The sequence below is a fragment of the Phoca vitulina genome, unplaced genomic scaffold (assembly GCF_004348235.1).
Source record: "Phoca vitulina isolate PV1807 unplaced genomic scaffold, GSC_HSeal_1.0 scaffold4, whole genome shotgun sequence".
NCBI lineage: Eukaryota > Metazoa > Chordata > Mammalia > Carnivora > Phocidae > Phoca > Phoca vitulina.
In genome coordinates this window covers 62,901,107-62,920,137 of record NW_022589707.1, presented here as the reverse complement: position 1 = coordinate 62,920,137, position 19,031 = coordinate 62,901,107, and the positions used below count along the sequence as shown (strand labels likewise).

The 19,031-nt window shown below is 34.0% G+C and overlaps 1 protein-coding gene and 1 pseudogene across 1 annotated transcript in view; one reads left to right on the top strand and one right to left on the bottom strand.

Moving 5' to 3' along the window:
• VPS50 (VPS50 subunit of EARP/GARPII complex) overlaps positions 1–19,031 on the top strand; it is a 136,083-nt gene that overhangs the window by 58,519 nt on the left and 58,533 nt on the right. The window contains exons 14-16 of the mRNA XM_032402136.1: positions 1,299–1,387; positions 9,494–9,588; positions 9,919–10,017. Of these exons, the coding sequence (XP_032258027.1) occupies positions 1,299–1,387; positions 9,494–9,588; positions 9,919–10,017 (283 nt within the window). The remainder of the gene's footprint in view (positions 1–1,298; positions 1,388–9,493; positions 9,589–9,918; positions 10,018–19,031) is intronic.
• Positions 6,198–7,733, bottom strand: LOC116630512 (annotated as a pseudogene).

Below are 19,031 nucleotides of genomic sequence, written 5' to 3'. Positions count from 1 at the left end.
TAAGACATTTCAGCACCTCTTTTCCCTTTTCTAGTACATTATTTAGGGAGAAACCAGAGAGAAAGTTTGGAACAATATTAATACACACTTGAAATATAAGAGTTTAGGGGATGATACATACTCATCATAGTGAAGTTTGCTTTTTTGCTTCAGGCTCATAGTTTGCATGTATTGTTGTATATATGTATGTATTTTCATTGGGGTGTAAAGTCAAACTTAAAACACTGAGCCTTATATACTTATTAGTACTCTTTGCTAAAATTCCTTGACCTGATTCTGGCTATCTAAAGAATATTCAGGACCTTGATTAGCCTAACATCTGACAATATCTTGAACTTGAAAAAGTCATTTGTTCACCTGCAATTAATCCTTTCATATTCACATTAAGGAATACAATTGTAGGAGTCAGTAATTTGAACCTTTTTCTTCCCAGAACGTCATAAAGCTGATAGGGGCTCAAGAGGTTGTTTGCTGTAGCCTTATAGTGATACTGCTGGCATCCTAACGCTTTACCATTCTAAAAGAAAACTCTAAAGCTGTCATCCAGGTGCACTGCTGGGTCCCTAATAGCCAGACCATACAGATAATAAAGCTTAAGCTGTAGGAGTGGTCAGAGGTACACTAGGCGTGAATATGGGGCCTGGCCTATGCAAGGGCCTTTTGCTGGTTACCAGTGCTCACCCTACTAGCCTAAGGTGAAATAGTATTCTCAGTTGTTCCACAGTTTATTCAAAAAAAGGCATAATCTTTTTAATATAAATGTATATATGTGTATTTTCAGTTGCTTTTAGGGGGAAATTTGTTTTCAAGCAGGTCATTGCTCTCACCTGTTGAACTGGACATTGTTAGATTCTTTGTTAGACTATTCTGGATCATGAAAGATATAAAACATGTGCACGAGCAGTTCTGCAATCTGTACCCTTGTTAACATGCACATTAACTGATAATTAGGTTAATGGGTCTGGTAATGTCCCGGCAGTAGGCAGTATATAAGTCATTGAGAACCCGGTGTCTGGGATCACATTATCCAACTTGGAATCCCAGCTCCAATCGCATATGTACTGAGTGGTCTTAGGTGTAAAATACTTAACATTTCACAGTCTTAAGTTTATGTATCAAATGCGTTTAATCCTAACACTTATTTTTGACATTGTTTTGATTGTATAAATATTGAACATATTTTCTATATTTTACATGGGCTTACAATATATGAGAGTTAAAATGATTTTTTTTTTTTTTTGGGAAAACAAAAATGTTGTGAAGCAAATCTGAAAATATGTATCCTCTTTTATTTTCAGAAGGGAGTAATATGGGTACTGAAGAAACTAATTTTGATCGTGGCTACATAAAAAAGAAATTAGAACACGGACTTACACGAATATGGCAGGTTTGGGTTTTTTAAATTATTTTTTTTACAAAAGCAATAGAAACTTTCATGTCTAAATTGTTTAGAAATTCAGTGTTTGAATTTTCTGTACTCATTTGCATTCCTATATAGTTAATTCTATGTTAGTTTTTCTTTGGACTAAATCTGTCCTTTAACTTCTATAATTTAGTTCACAGTTGTATTTGACTATAAATTTTTAATTTGAAAAATTTCCATTGGAAATATACATATATTCCTTTATTACATTTTTTCTTTTAGTGTCCTAGCAAATGTATGCTTTCCTAAAGAAATTGCTTTCTTATTGAGATACTCTATTTTTATTTCATTCATTTGTGTTTTCTTTCCTTTTCTATTAATTTTAGGAAAAGGATAACTAAATAGGTGATATAGTTGGGCTGAAATCTAGTATAGAATGAAAAAAAATTTTCTCAGTCAATGATTTTTGTGCCTTGAAGGCATCTTATGTGTTTATTGGCTGAATGTATCTTCTTTAACTTTTATTTTGCAGTTTAGTAGCATAGTTGTTGTTATCAGATAATTAAATTTGTTAATTTGTTAAAATTTATTATTTCCTAGATAAAAGTATAATTTCTTTGAAGATAACTCTTTTTTGTTCTTTTTGGACTGCTCTTTTGGATCATATGGTAACTCTATTTTTAATTTTTTGAGGAACCTCAATCCTGTTTTCCAGAGTGGCTGCACCGATTTACATTCCCACCAACAGTGCACAAGGGTTCCTTTTTTTTTCACATCCTCGGCAACACTTGTTATTTCTTGTCTTTTTGATTTTAGCCATTCTAATAGTTATAAGGTGATATCTCATGGTTTTGATTTGCATTTCCCTGATGATTAGTGACATTGAGCATCTTTTCATGTGTCTGTTCTCCATCTATGTATCTTCTTTGGAAAATTGTCTACTCAGGTCCTCTGCTCATTTTTAATTGGATTATTTGGGTTTTTTGCTGTTGAGTTATAGAATTTCTTTATATATTTTGGGTATTAACCCCTTAAAATTTTACATAGGCTTACAATATATGAGAATTAAAATGATTTTTTTGGGAAAACAAAAACGTTGTGAAGCAAATCTGAAAATGTATCCTCTTTTATTTTCAGAAGAGAATAACATGCCTTTGCAAATATCTTCTCCCATTCATTAGGTTGCCTTTCCATTTTGTTGATGGCTTCTTTTACCATATAAAGTTCTTTATTTTGATTTAGTCCCAATACCTTATTTTTCCTTTTGTTTCTCTTGCCTGAGGAGACATATAGCAACATATAAAGATGTTGCTAAGGCTAATATCCAAGAGATTACTGCCTGTGTTTTCTTTTAGGAGTTCAATAGTTTCAGGTCTCACATTTAGGTATTTAATCCATTTTGAGGGTTTTTTTTTTTTTTTTTTTTAAAGATTTTATTTATTTGAGAGAGAGCAAGAGTGCAAGCGGGTGGAGGGAGAGGGACAAGCATACTCTGTGCTGAGCACAGAGCCTGATGCCGGGCCCGATCTCAGGACCTGGAGATAATGACCTGAGCTGAAATCAAGAGTTGGATGCTTAACCAACTGAGCCACCCAGGTGCCCCTATTTTAGTTTGTTTTTGTGTATGGTTTAAGAAAGTGGTCCATTTTCATTCTTCTGCATGTAGCTGTCCCGTTTTCCCAGCATCATATATTGAAGAGACTGTCTTTTCCCCATTGTATATTCTTGCCTCCTTTATCATAGATTAATTGACCATACAAGTGTAGGTTTATTTCTGGGCTCTCTATTCTGTTCCCTTGATCTATGTGTCTGTCTTTGTGCCAGTACCATACTATTTTGATTACTACAGCTTTATAGTATAACTTGAAATCTGGGATTGTGATACCTCCAGCTTTGTTGTTTTTTCTCAAGATTGCTTTGGCTATTCAGGGTCTTTTTCATGGTTCCATACAAATTTTAGGATTATTTATTCTAGTTCTGTGAAAAATGCTGTTGGTATTTTGATAGGGATTGCATTAAATCTGTAGGTTGCTTTGGGTAGTATGGATATTTTAACAATATTAGTTCTTCCAGTCCACGAACATGGAATATCTTACCATTTGTTTGTGTTGTCTTTAGTTTCTTTTATCATTGTTTCATAGTTTTCAGAGTAAAGGTCTTTCACCTTTTTGGTTAAGTTTATTCCTAGGTATTTTATTCTTTTTGGGACAATAGTAAGTGGAATTATTTTCTTAATTTCTCTTTCTGCTACTTTGTTATTAGTTTATAGAAACACTACCAATTTCTAGGTATTAATTTTGTGTCTTGCAACTTTACTGAATTCGTTTATTACTTCTAGTAGTTTTTGGTCAAGTCTTTAAGGTTTTCTGTGTATAATATCCTGTCATCTGCCAGTGACAGTTTAAGTTCTTCTTTACAAATATGGGTGGTGCTTCTTTCTTTTTCTTGTCGATTGGTGTGGTTAGGACATCCAGTACTGTGTTGAATAAAAGTTATAGTAAGAGTAGCATCTTTGTCTTGTTCCTGATCTTGGAAGAAAAGCTCTCAGTTTTTTTAACATTGAGTATCTTAGCTGTGGGGTTTTCATATATGGCCTTTATTATATATTAAACTACTTTTTAATTTACCATTAATTACAGGTATGGGCTAACTTTTTTCTGGGAATATTATGTATACTGGAAAGGGAAATCTCATACTCATTAAATATACATCTAAGGTCAGATTATGAGTTGTTTCTGATTTAATCTCCTGATTTAGTCTCCTACTAATAGACACCAATCGTACTTAGTTAAAATTGTAGAATCCACAATGGAATTTTTGGTAGTTCAGTGTGCTTTGAAATATTGACCTGGCATTTTATATAGCTAGTTTCCATACAGTCTGGCAACTTGATGTCATTCCAGATCTAGGAAAGTCTGCTGAATATGAGGTTTAGTAAAGCTATTCTCATTTAAGCATTTGGCCAGTTTAATGCAAGTGATCATGCTTTTGAGTATAGATTATTGTGTTGTAGGTTTCAAGCTTTAGAATATCTTCATCTCCACCACTCCCAAGTCTCATTTGCCACCCCCCCCATTCTCAATAGTTCTAAAACAGTATTTTGCAGACTTTAGGAACTCATTGAGTGTTAATTGAAATTATAAGGCTCAATTCAGTTGAAAAAAGCAAAACCTCTGAAAAACAAATGTTTTTTGATAACACATTCAGCAGGCAAAACCTGACCTGATTTGAATTCATTCAGCAGCAGAACCAGACCTGTATTGTCATTAAGCTTTTTTGTGTAGTATTTATTTATCGCATTAAAGTGAACGTTTATATGTTGCAGGAATATTAATGTGTTTTATTTTGGGATACTGCCCCCACTGGGGGGTGTTAAATGTATATGCTATATGTGCCATAATACGTTTCTAACATCTGAAATCTTGAATTCCAAAGCACAAGTTAGCATGTGACAATTTATATACATTTATTATAAATGTATATAGAGATAATGAAAAATGATTGAAAAGCATAAGAAGATACTTAACTTTTTTAACATAAAAACTAAAAGTCAGAATGACTGTGATTTTTTTATATGAAAATTTTTAGAGTATTTTCCATGCATTTTGACTCAAATAGAAAATCTGTAAGAAAAAAGGTTGTATGAGTTGTACCATTTGGCAGACACTGTGGAATTAAGAACACGGTGGTGAATCCATGATACTTGACCTTATGGAGCTTACGAATCTATATGAAAGTTTCAATCTTCCAAGATTTTCATTTTCATCTTTAAATATTTGATACATAAGAAATTATTCATATTATTCTTATGCTACTTATTTCTTTTTGTTATAGAGCATTGGGGTTGCAATATTTCTACTTTCTGTGAATTTGAGGTTTTCTTTACATCCTAGAATGCCACCCACTTTAAAAATTTTTGCTTGAGCATTTGGAAAATAACTGTATTTTTTTTTCTGGTAGGAGTTAAGTCCTCTGTGTATATTAGAGCAAGCTTATTATTAATTGTATTATTCTAATCTATATCTTTATTTTTTCTTTGTTTCCTTGGCCTGTGTAATTCTGAGGGAGGAGTTTTAACCTTCCAGAAGGATTGTAATTTTGTCAGGTTTTTGTTTTATTTCTAACATTAGCTTTTGCTTTTTATACTTGGATGCTATGTCGATTGATGCTGCAATGCTAATAACTACTTTACCTACCTTCTTTGTATGTAATTCCTTTGTTAATTTAAAAAAAATATATAGTTCTTTTGTCCTGAGGCATTTTGCCGTGAATTCTAGTTTGCTTTATTATTACCATTGCTGTGTTTATTTTGTTCATATTTTCCTTTGACTGTTCCTTTATTTTAAATGCTTTTAGATCATGTTTTTGTTGTGTCTTCTATAAATGCAAAAGAAATGTTTTTTTGAGAGAGAGACTTTATCTTTTTTTTTTACATTTTTTAAAATTTTATTATCATTAGTTTTTGATATAGTGTTCCATGACTCATTGTTTGTATATAACACCCAGTGCCCCATTCAGTACGTGCCCTCTTTAATACCCATCACCAGGCTAACCCATCCTCCCACCCCCCTCCCCTCTAGAACCCTTAGTTTGTCTCTCTTTATCTTTTAATTGGGCAGTTCAATCTGTTTATATTTTTATTTGTGTTTTAATTCATAGTTCTTTAATTATTAGAGAAGCTGAACATTTAAAAATCTATTTATTATTGATTTGTGAATTATTTGCTCATGTTTTTTGATTATAGGTCCAAAATGATTTATGTGATAATGAGTAATCTTTTGTATGTCATTTGTCTATTTTCACTTATTATATTTTCAATATGCAGATTATCAGCATTTTTATGAGGTCAGACCATTGACCTTTATCTTTTGTGACCTATGTTACATTTCTTCTTTTTTTTTTAAAGTTAAAAATTCCTTAATTTTTTTTTCCTGGTACCGCTACCACAATTTACGGGGCTGTATACCTGATGTAATGAAAAGAAAAAAGACAAAGACAAAGCTATATGTGATGAAGACCTCAGGAATGTACATCTAATTGACACTACATTGCATCAATCAATAGCTGCACTTTTTGTAAACTGTGGCTATGACATTCCTGAACAAGCAGGCTTTCTTATTTAAGCTGCAGTAACTTTTCTGACTATGGATCGTCGTTCCTTCTGTGGCAGATTTTTACAGTTCCTCTAATGCATTTGGGACTACTGTCTCAAAGTAACCTGCAGCTTTCCCGACAACTCCTTACTCTCTCTCCTGCTAAGAACTGTAGCCCTTTTCTTCTGAAATTTTTTTAGAACCTTCTGCTACCATATCCACCACTTCTACCACCAGATCCATAACCACCACCATAGGGACTGCCCGAGCTTCTTCCACCAAAACTGTCCCCCTTCAGGGGTCCATAATTTGATTGCTTTTGTCCACTATAATTTCCAAAATCATTGTGGTTCCCATCACCACCATAGTTACCTCCAAAATTTCCTTCTTCATTGTAACCGTCCTGTCCTCCACCACTGCCACCATACCACCTCCTCAGTGTCCATATCCTGGTCCACCACCACCACCGCCTCCTCTACTACTGTAACCAGGACCACCACCATCGTTGCCACCAACACCTCCAAATCCAGTATATCTACCATCACCTCCTGCATAACTACCTCTCCTGCCACTTCCACCACCGTAGCTACCTCTTCCATCAAAGTTTCCACCACAGCCCATAAAGTTGCCAGATCCACCTACCTCCACGATGTCTTGGGATCCAGCAGACAGCATTTCTTGTTTGGAAAGGGCCTTTTTCACTTCACAGTTATGCCCATTAATAGTGTTTCTGAACAACAATTTTATCAACTCTCTCATGATCATCAAAAGTTATAAAAGCAAATCCCACTCTGCCTGTCTTCCATAATTTCTATGGTTTCAGTCTTGCCATACATTTCAAAATAGTCTCTCAAATTATATTCTTCTGTATCTTCTTTAATGCCACCAATGAAAATTTTCTTCACTGTGAGATGGGCACCAGGCTTTCCAGAATCCTCTCTAGAAACAGCTCTCTTTGATTCCAGTACAGGCCCATCAGCCTTGTGTGGTCAAGCACACGTTGCTGCATCCACCTCTTCAATACAAGTATAAGTCACAAGAGCAAAACCCCTGGAACATTTTGTTTGGGGGTCTCTCATCACCACACAATCTGTAATTGTGCCCCATTTTTCAGAATGTTCTCTTAAACTGTCATCCATAGTTTCAAAGCTCAAATCACCAAAAAAAAAAAGTTTTCTCAACTGCTCTGGTTCCTTTGGATCTTGGCCCTCCTTCCCTAGCAGCAGTGGCGATGGCGATGGGGGAGGGTTGGGTTCGGGGTAAACTGGGCAGCAGTTTTACCTCTGTTTTGAGACCACAGTCCCCTCTTCCAACTTGAGTTCAATATCTGTGCTACATTTATTCTTAAAATACTTTTTCCTGTGTAAAGCTCAGGTCAATATTCATCTGGTAATTATAGATCTTTATCTAAACTTTATATTAATTGCTATATCCCTAATACCTGGAGTACTGCCTAGAACACTTTGTACTGAGAAAATACTTTTGCTTTATTGGATTAATTTTTAATCTTTTGCAAACATACAAAAACAGTTATCTAATCCATTTGTATGTCTTTTGATATGTGATATAAGGAGAGGAGAGAGGAGTTTTTCCCTCCAAATCTAGTTGATTTTTTTTTTTTCTCTACTACTTTCTGAATAATCTTTTTTCTTGTCTATGTGTGATGCCTCCTCATAGCAAGGTCTGCTGGAAAGAGGAGACTCTGAAGGTAGAGAGACCAGGATTCAAATCTTAGCCTTGTCATTCACGGGGCATGTGAATTTAGGCAATTACTTGTCCTGTTTTCAGTTTTTCTTCTCTTCAGAGGATAATAAATGCCTGCTCAACAGAGCTGTTTTAGGATTAAAGATAATATGTAAAGTTCTTAGTATAATGCTGATAAAAAGTAAACAATCAGCAAACAGTAGTTTTTACTGTTGTTTATTAATATATATATATATATAAGCACTATTTCTGAGTTGTTTGTCCTATTTTGTTGATTCTTTGGGTATTGGCAGTATTGTTTTTTAAAAAATAGTTTCTAATATATTTAGTACAGGTAGGACAAGTCCTTCAACATCACTTATAACTTTTACTCCATCTTTTCAAAGCTTTGTTTTTTAAAAAGAGGTTATTGCCTGTTTCTTATTTCTGGTGAATTTTAGAATGATTGTTCATAGGAAAAGGTTTTTGTGATTTTGGTTAAAATGTCACTGAACCCCAACATTAATTTGGAAAAGTTGATGTCTTTATACCCATTCAGTCCCTTGACTCTCATTTTATTGAAATTTCTTTTGTATCCTGTTAGAGTTGTTAGCTTTTTCTTACAGGTCTAATGTTGCCTATTAAAATTATTCCTAAGTACATTATATTTTTAATGTTTATTTTAAATGGAATCTCATTTTAAGATACTATAGCAGAAATACACGAAAACTTAATTTTTATGTATTGCACATAATCACATAGTTATTTATTCTAATTATTTTTGAACTGATTATTCTAATTATTTTTGAATTGATTATTTTGGAGTTTCTAGCCTACCAAGCCACACATAAATGATGGTGATTTTTATCTTCATATCCAAAATGAGGATATAATTTTTATCTTGCATATGTGTCTGTATTAATAGTGATGATTGTCATCATTATTATTTTTATATCTGATGTTTATGGAATTGTTTCAGGGATATCACTGTAAGAATATTGATTATTGGCCTAAATATATATTCTTAAGAATGTATTCCTGTCGGGCGCCTGGGTGGCTCAGTCGTTAAGCGTCTGCCTTCAGCTCAGGTCATGATCTCAGGGTCCTGGGATCGAGCCCCACATCGGGCTCCCTGCTCGGCGGGAAGCCTGCTTCTCACTCTCCCACTCCCCCTGCTTGTGTTCCCTCTCTCGCTGTGTCTCTCTCTGTCAAATAAATAAATAAAATCTTTAAAAAAAAAAAAAAAGAATGTATTCCTGTCTCTTTCAATGTGTAACTATAGAATAAATGGTTCTGGGAGCTTATATTCTATATTTTGGGTTCACTTGAAATATTTTTTTGTTTTGTTTTGCAGGATGTTCAGCTAAAAGTAAAAACCTACTTGCTTGGAACAGATTTGTCTATCTTTAAATATGATGATTTCATCTTTGTTTTGGATATAATCAGCAGGTACTGTGTGAGATCTTGTTTTATTCTTTAGCTTGAGTCATTCAACGATGATAATCAAAGAAATCATGAATCAGTGAGTTATATATAACTTTTTCATGGAAATGAAGACAATTGAACATTCATAATCTAATTTCTGCTGGGTGTGTTTGAGTGTGTTTAAATATTTCTGCCCTTTGGATGTCTGTAAGCCATAATGAATTTGTGAACGTTAGAATTTCTTCAAACATCCATTTTTATGGTGTGTTATCTTTGAAGAAAGATGACCTGGACTACTTTTGTTCTGTAATAAGAATGTTGCTGAAATTTGTATAAATCTTTTTATCCAACTAGGTTAATGCAAGTTGGAGAAGAATTTTGTGGTAGCAAATCTGAAGTTTTGCAAGAGTCCATTAGAAAACAGAGTGTCAACTATTTTAAGAACTACCATAGGTAAGAACTGTAATAAAATATGAATAGACTTATTTAGGAAATGAGAATACTTTGTCTAATGCTTAAACCTTATAGCATTAATTGGTTTAAAACAATTACTTTTTTTTTTTTTTTTAAAGATTTTATTTATTTGACAGAGAGAGTGAGAGAGCACAAGCAGGGGGAGCAGCAGAGAGAGAGGGAGAAGCAGGCTCCCTGCTGGGCAGGGAGTCCCATTGGGGACTCGATCCCAGAACCCTGGGATCATGACCTGAGCTGAAGGCAGTCACTTAACCAACTGAGCTACCCAGGAGCCCCTAAAACAATTACTTTTGAATTTGAAAGAATTCCTTTGTAGTTCTTTTTGCGATGGTTAAGGACTTTTTTTTGCCAAAAATATCATAAAATATTCTCATTCCTTATTTATTGTAAATTTTGATAGATTGTCCTGAGAGGCTTAAAATGTTGAACTAAATATTGAACCAATTTCTTTATGGGTGAAAGATGATTATTCTATTGGAGTTCACCGAAAGAATTTGGCCACTATCCTGTATCTGCATATATGGTGTGAGCTAGTGAGGGAGTTAGATCACTAGAGGCAGCACTCAGGGAGGGGTTACTTGAAAGCATCTACCTTTTAAGAGTAAGAAGGTTCTAAAGAAGAAGACATGATATTCAGAATCTAGCTACAAAGTCAAAATTATGTATTACACTGCAAAACAGTCACTACTGACTTTAGAAAGCGTGATTAGGAATGGTTTTGGGAATGGAGGAAGATGGGAAAGAGTGTTTAATTAGCAATGTGATTGTATGCTTAAAGCAGCATTAAATTGAGAGAGCTATTTATTAGACCTTTCCTGATATAAGGTGGAGACTGTAGTGTATTCCTTATATATATTTTATCAGTTGAATTGTTGTATCTTACTTTTTATTCTACGTTTTTATTTTTTAGAATTATGTTTTGATTTTATTGTTATTTGGTGCCAGAGAAAGTACGGATTTTATTTTATTTATTTTTATTTATTATTATTTTTATTTTTTAAACATTTTATTTTATTTATTTATTTTTAAAGATTTTATTTATTTATTTGACAGAGAGAGACACAACGAGAGAGGGAACACAAGCAGGGGGAGTGCAAGAGGGATGAGCAGGCTTCCCACTGAGCAGGGAGCCTGATGCTGGGCTCGATCCCAGGACCCTGGGATCATGACCTGAGCTGAAGGCAGACGCTTAATGACTGAGCCACCCAGGCACCCCGATTTTATTTTATTTTATTGGTTTTTTTTCCTGTCTCAATGATTTTTATTTTATTTATTTATGTATGTATGTATGTATGTTTGTATGTATGTTTAATTCTGCTTGTTCAGAGTCAAAACCTGGTCAGAGTGATAGGTGCCATGTCAGAAGAGAGATTATTGGGCATCAAACCAATGATTAATTAATTATTAAATATATTTAAGTACAAGTGTTCTTTGTTATTGTAAACTATTAAATATGTTTTGAAAGAGATTTAAATTTGATCCTGTACCAAAGCAGAGCCTTTGGGCTTTGTAGTTGAATTGAAAAGAATGTTTAGAAGATTTAAAAAAAATTTTTTTAATTGATTAAACCTCAGGAAAACAGTAGTAAGGGGAGAGCATGAAACCCTAACACTGCCTTTATTTGTATATATTTTTTTCCTGTTAAAATTTAAGCGCTGCTGAAAAGATAGCCTGGCTTGTACACATTGCTGTACAAAAGGAGGAGTTTTAAAATCATAAATGGGAAAGGATAAGGAACTATGAAGGAGCCAGAAGCCTCACTTACCTGTCAGAATGAAAGCATGACAGATGTCCATTTCCCAAAGATTACTTTTAGTCAGTAAGACAACTGGGAGACCTTTTGTGTTCCTAGTGACTGCACAATGTGTGTGATGAAAAAGACAACCCTGATTTATTTAATGGTCTCCATTCTGCATTCTAGTTTACTTATTATCATAAGGTATCTGTCATTATGGCAGCCAGGTCTGGGCATTTCTAGACTATGACCATGATGGAGATTCCTCACCAAAGTTTACCTTGATGAAATTAGAGACTAGAAATGAATTATTAACTGTTTCCAAAACACTCAGCATTTTAATGGACTTCTCTTAGAAATATATGTGAAATTTGTTTCCCATTGAAAAGGCTGTACAGTACTTTCAGAAGGAGAGCTGGACCGGGAGGTAGTAGAGTTGGGTTCTTATTCCACTTTTGGTGCTTGCCAGCTCTCTGACACTGAACAAATCATTTAACTCTGGCTGATGGTTCTATCAACTGCAAATGGGGTGGCTAGATGAAAAGGTCTCCGTAAGTGTTGCCTATAGATCTTACCCTTTTTTTCTTGCTGTGTTGTATATTGGAATATTGGAATAGGTTAAAAAGTAAAGATTTAACTTTTCTAAAAGTATTCTTCTCTATCCCCAGCTTATATACTGGCTGTGGTCACTATCTGTCCAACAGCTGCCATTTGGAAAATTATAATAAAAATCATTTGGTAGAGTTAATGCCAACCATTAATGTGTTCTGAAGTAAATCTTTTTCTTTATAAGCAAGATAAACTTAACAGGTGGTTTAGAAATGATGCCAATGTACATAATACTGAATTGACGAAAGTCATTACATTAGCTAGTGATGAATCTAAATCTGTTAAATTCCAATTTAATATCTTCTTCACCAGATCATACTACATAAATATTTAAAAGCAGTGTGAAACATGGTGAACTATAGATCAAGTGGGTTTTAGTTTTGTAATATAAGTGTTAAAATATGCTTACAATTGTTTCATGGTCCTCTACTGCCAAATAGAGCTCCTGAGAATCAAGAAATTCTTAGACCAAATTATTCTGACTTAGAGTCCGCTTAGGCTATTGGTTTAGAGATGTCGGCATAATAAGGTGAAAATAGAAGCATTTTACCTTTGGGTGGAACATCTATTTATATAAAGTATATTCATGTTGCTTGTGGTAGTTGTATAAAAGTCTGTATGCCATTATCTTTTTCTAGGGCAAAATTACATTAGACTGAGGGAACACAGTCTCTATCAATGTGAATTCTTATCTTACAAAAATATAGGTTTTATTCCCCCAAATTCCTTTATGTTCAGTGCTAAGTTTGTATCCATCCAACGCTATCATTCTTCTGCCAGATGTTACAGAAGTCCCAAAAGCACAAATTATCTGATTTAAACAGTAATGACATAGAAATTATGTAGTGTAATTGCCAGAACATTCTATTTAACAAGTGCACTTTAATTTGTAATTACTCTAATGATCAAATCTTATAAAATATTTTCGAGGATCCTGAAGGTACAGCGACTGGTGTTAAAAGAGGGGAGAGGTCCCCTATCCTTTTAGGGAGAAATACTTTCCCATTGCCTGAGTAAGAAAGGTTTATTTTTGTAAGCATCTTCAAAATGTGTGTTTCTAGGATCAAGTTTATTATCCATATACTTCTCTTTGTTTTCTGCCTGGACCAAGTGATTTAATCTTTTTTGTTTTTTTGAGTACTGGGCTTTATATCTTGTAGAACTCACTTGCTTTTTCTCCCCCCATATATTCTCTGCCAAATAAGCGCTTTTGGTTAAGGTTTCAGAGAGGGCAGTAAATAAGTGATCAGTAGTTTTAGTTTTTTTATGATAGATCTCAGATTTTTTTTTTAAGGAAACAATCTTAACAAATGTAAAGGTTTAAATTTATAAGTGTCCAACTTACATTTTAACTACTATTGTTGCCTAACAAACTATCCTGAAACTTAAGGGTTTAAAACCACCATCATTTTATCATTATTTCATGTAATCTGTGAGTCGGGAATTTACGAAGAGATGAACTGAATTAATCTTCTGCTCCTTAGAGGATTGGCTGAGGTGACTGAGTAGTACTCAGCTGATGGTAGGGTTTGTCTAGAGAATCCAGGATGGCTTTGCTCGCACCTTGGTGGAGATGGCTAGAAGGATGTACACAGTTGAGTTTGTTAGCCATTGTGCCCGCATGTGGCCTTTCCACTATGATGATCTCAGGGTGGTGGGACTTCTCTTACATGGCACCTGGCTTCCCACAGCACTAGTTTTCCAAAAGACCCAGGCAGAAGCTTCAAGGCTTTTTCTGATGTAGGCGTAGAAGTCATGCAGTCCTTCCACCATATTCCATTGAATACAAACATGTCGTGAGGCTACCCAGATTTAAGAGGAGGGAAATTTGATGGGGGCGTGGTAAGGTCATGTTGTATGAGAGAATGTGTGTGGGATAGGAGGTAATTGTTGCAACTCTCTTTGCTATATTCCTTGGGAAAATAGGAGAAATATTTTTAGAAAACAAATGTTCTTGGACTTGGTGATAATGGTACCAGTAAATTATCTTTAATATTTAAAATACTGTAAATTAGATTATTTAAAAGTAAAAACATTTACATTTCTAAACTATACAATAGGGCTTAAATTTTGGAGTTAAAATGAGAACAAAGTCTTCATGGTATCTATCTGATGTCAGACTAACTCCCTCTGCCATAGTATATAATAATAGTGGGTAGACCACTCTTAAACTCCTCTTAGTTTATACTGTTGTTATTGATTTCCAGTTTTCTTCCTGCTGATAAAATGTTTGGGGCAGTGTGGTGTTATCAGTGGACTTGGATTCCTACCTCTGGACTACTTACTAGCTTTACCACCTCTGTAATTTGGTTTTCTAATTTCTCTGAGCATCAAGTTCCTTCTCTTTAAATGTGGCCGGCTTGTAGTGGAATCTTTACCTTCCTTGAAGTGTTTGTTTTTATCATTTGTTTTTGGAACCTGCCTTTTATTGCATCAAGTCTTTTATCAGGTTAGTTAAAAGATCTGGATTTCACACAGTTCCAATTCGTGGATTTTTTTTTTCCCTTTAATTAGTAGGTCAGCATATTTGAGATGCCTCTTAGATTGGTTATTGTCTTCTTTACTATATTTGCCCTTTAAAATCTTTTAAATTTTATTTGAATTGTACCTATTCTTTTGTACTCCACAGGAGATTCTTTGTATCCTATTTATATCTTGTTTCTTAAAGACAGAGGGGCACCTGAACTGCTTAAACAGTAATAATTACAATTGCTTTTCACTTAATAGGTCAGCATTCATTTCTGTTATTCAGCATCTGATTGCAGTTTTTAATTTATGAACTCACTGCTTTTTCATCGTAACTGTTATTCTTTATGTGTATTAGTAGAGTCAAATAGAAGAAAAAAGTAAAATGCAAACCTTCCAACTTGTGTAAAAATGTTCTTGGGCAGAGATGTAAAGGAAGTTTTCCGTGGCTTTAATGAATCAATTTGGATAATATATTTTTTTTTTTTTAAAGATTTTATTTCTTTATTTGACAGAGAGAGAGAGCACAAGCAGGGGGAGTGGCAGGCAGAGGCAGAGAGAGAAGCAGGCTCCCCGTTGAGCAGGGAGCCCGATGTGGGACTCGATCCCAGGATCCTGGGATCATGACCTGAGCCGAAGGCAGTCACTTAACCAACTGAGCCACCCAGGCATCCCTCAATTTGGATAATATTAACGAATTTATCATTCACAGTCACAAAATAAGTAGATTTTTGCCTTTGACTATGTTTTTTCAACAGTGGTGCAATGAAAAGAAAGATTTGGAAATCAGGGCCCCTCTGCTGTCTACTAGTTGTGACCTTGTGACCCTTCACAAGTGGATTGATGTTGCCTAAGGCCCTCTGTGGCTGTATTTTTAAAACAAGCCTGCCTTTATTGCAGACAGTTTAGTTAGGGGAATAAGAGGATTATTAAGGTTTTTTCTTTTGAAAAAATATATTAAAGTGTAATATAAAAGTATACATGTCTTAATGTACAACTCCATCAATTTTTACATATCTGTATACCACATAAGCCACCCAGGTTAAGATACAGAATTTTTCCACTACCCTGGAAGGATCTGTTGTGTCCTTTCTCATTCAAAATTCATCCTTAGAGATAACTGCTATTTTGGCTTATATCACTATTGATTAGTCTTGCCTGTTTTTAGCATTGTATAAATATTTTTTTATGCCATTCTGAATTGTTTTGCTTTTTATTTAAAGTTTCCAGTTGTTTCTTGCACATACACATACTTATATACACATACATACGTATACATATTTAAGTTGATTTAGTATGTTGACCTGAAATTCCTGTGATCTGGTGGTTAAAGGATTTTATTAGACCTAATAGTTGGGAGATTCTTTTGAATTTTCTATGTATACATTTATGCCATTTGTGAATAATGATAGTTTTATATATTCATTTCTAATCTTTATACTGGTTAGGACCTCTGATACAATTTTGAATAGACGTGGTGACAAGGGTATCTTTATTGTGCAGTGCTTTGTCATTAGGTATGATATTTGTGGTAGACTTCTATAGATACTTTATGTCAGATTAGAGAAATTTCTAAGAGACAAAGTATACTTTAAGTCAAGAAGTATTGCTAAAAATAAAGAGAATACTTTCATAATGATAAGAGAGTGTTCATTAGGAAGATATAACAATCCTAAATTTGTATGCCTCAACTGATGTAACTCCAAAACATATAAAGCAAAATGTTCAGGCTAAAAAGAGAAATAGTTCTATAATCCTTGAATTTTTTTGTATGCCACTTTTAGTGAGTGATAATGGAAGCAGAAAAAAAATCACTGAAGATATGTGTTCGACTAACATATTTAATAACATTTGCCTTTTGTGTGTGTTTGTATGTGTGTGTGTCTGCGTGTATGAGAGAGAGACCCACACAACAGTTGCAGAGTATATATTTTTTTCAAGAGCACACAGGAAGTTTATCAAAATTGATTATCCACTGTGCCATAAAGCAAGTTCTTTAAAAATGTCAAAGGATTGGGGCGCCTGGGTGCTCAGTCGGTTAAGCGTCTGCCTTCGGCTCAGGTCATGATCCCAGGGTCCTGGGATCAAGCCCTGCATAGGGCTCCCTGCTCAGCGGGGAGCCTGCTTCTCCCTCTCCCTCTGCTGCTCTGCCTACTTGTGCTCTCTCTCTACCTCTCTGTCAAATAAATAAATAAAATCTTTAAAAATAATAATAAAATAAAAATGCCAAAGGATTGAAATCATAGAGCTTACATTGTCTGACCACAGTGAAGTTAAACTAGAAATAAATGAGAGACAACAAGAAAATGCACCAGTTTTTGGAAATTAAACAACCTATTTCCAGTGGTCAAAGAAGAAATCATATTGGGAGTTAGAAAATCTTTTTAAATGAATAATAATAGAACCATGGCATCAAAATTACGGGATCCAAAGCAGAGGGGAGAATTTCTAGCTGTAAGTGTATTTTTTGGAAAAGAAGAAAGTTTGAAAATTAGTGCCCTAACCTTCCATTTCAAGAAGTTACAAAAATGACAGCAAATTAAACAAAAGGAAACAGAGGGAGGAAGATTATAGAGTAGAAATCAATGAAACAGAAAGCAAATGTATAATAGAATTCTATAAAACTACTAGTAACACTGAGCAAAAACAACAACACAAATTACCAATATTAGCAGGAGTTGATCTATAGATCCTAGACATTAAAAATGTAGTAGTGTGTCAACTATACTTCAATTTAAAAAAGAATACAGTAAATGTGTAGTGATATAGATACATAATAAAATGATAGGAACAACTTTATGCTAATAAAATTGACAATGTAGATGAATTGAACAAATTTCTCATAAAACCAAACTTAATAAGCTGACAAAATAAAATACAGAATATCTGATAGACCTGTGTCTCTTAAAGAAATTGAATCTGTATTTTTTAAAAACATTTCCATCTCTAGGCCTGCTGCCTTCCCTGGTAAATTTTACCCAACATTTAAGGAGGAAATATCAACACCAGCTCTTTCAGAGACTAGAGAAAGAGGGAATGCTTTGTAACTTATTTTATGAAGCCAGCATAACACTGATACCAAAACATAACAAAGACATTACAAAAAAGAAAAATTACAGGGCTCATAAGAACATAGATGTAAAAATTGTTAACAAATATTAGCAAATTACATTCAGTGATATCTAAGAAGGATAATGACATCACAAACAGGTAATATTATAGGAGAACAATGTTGGCTAAATATTTAAAATTTAATTTGCTAATTAACAGAATATAGGAAAAATCCCATACAACATTGGCTAAATATTTAAAATTAATTAAAATCCCATAGATGAAGAAAAAAATTTTGATAAAAAAATTCCACCCTATTTCATAATTGTAAGAAATCATGCTTGTGTGTGATTTTTACTTTCAATCTAATTATGGCCTTATATTTAAAGTGTGTCTCTTGTAAACAGCATATAGCTTATCTTGTTTTGTTGTTGTTTTTAAATCCAGTCTGATGATTTTTGTATTTTGTTTGAACTGGTTTTTGTTCTATTTCCATTTAATGTATTTATTGGTATAGTTGGGTTTAAATCCATCATATTGCTGTTTTATTTCTAAAAGTGTTATTCTTTTTCTATTTATATTTTGTCTTCCTTTCTTTTGGATTGATCATGCATATATTTTAATACTATTTTGTTTCTCAGTTAGCTTTTTAAAAATAGATTCTTGTAGTGGTTACTGTCTTTTCAATATGCACTCCTGTTCTGTTATAGTTGACCGTAGGTTGGTATACTTCCAGAATAGTGCGAGAACTGACTTTGTAACTGCATTTATTTTTTCTTATCCTTTTAGTGTTTTTACATGTTTTTATCATTTACTTTCTATCTTGTTTCCTGTATACTCTTTATGCAGAGGGTTCACTAAGCTGCTTTTATCTGTGAGTTGGTACCTTTTATCATTATTATGTAATAAATTGATATGAGCTTAACAGCTTAAAACAACATCCATTTATTATGCCACTGTTCTGAGGTTAGAAGTCTGGATCAGCTTGTTTAGGTGCTCAACTTTTACGTATCTCACAGGGCCCAAATCAGAGGATCAGCAGGGCTGGGCTCTGATCTGAAGGCTTTGGGGAGGAATCCACATCTGAGCACATTCAGGATGTTGGCAGAATTCAGTTTCTTGTGGTTTTAGG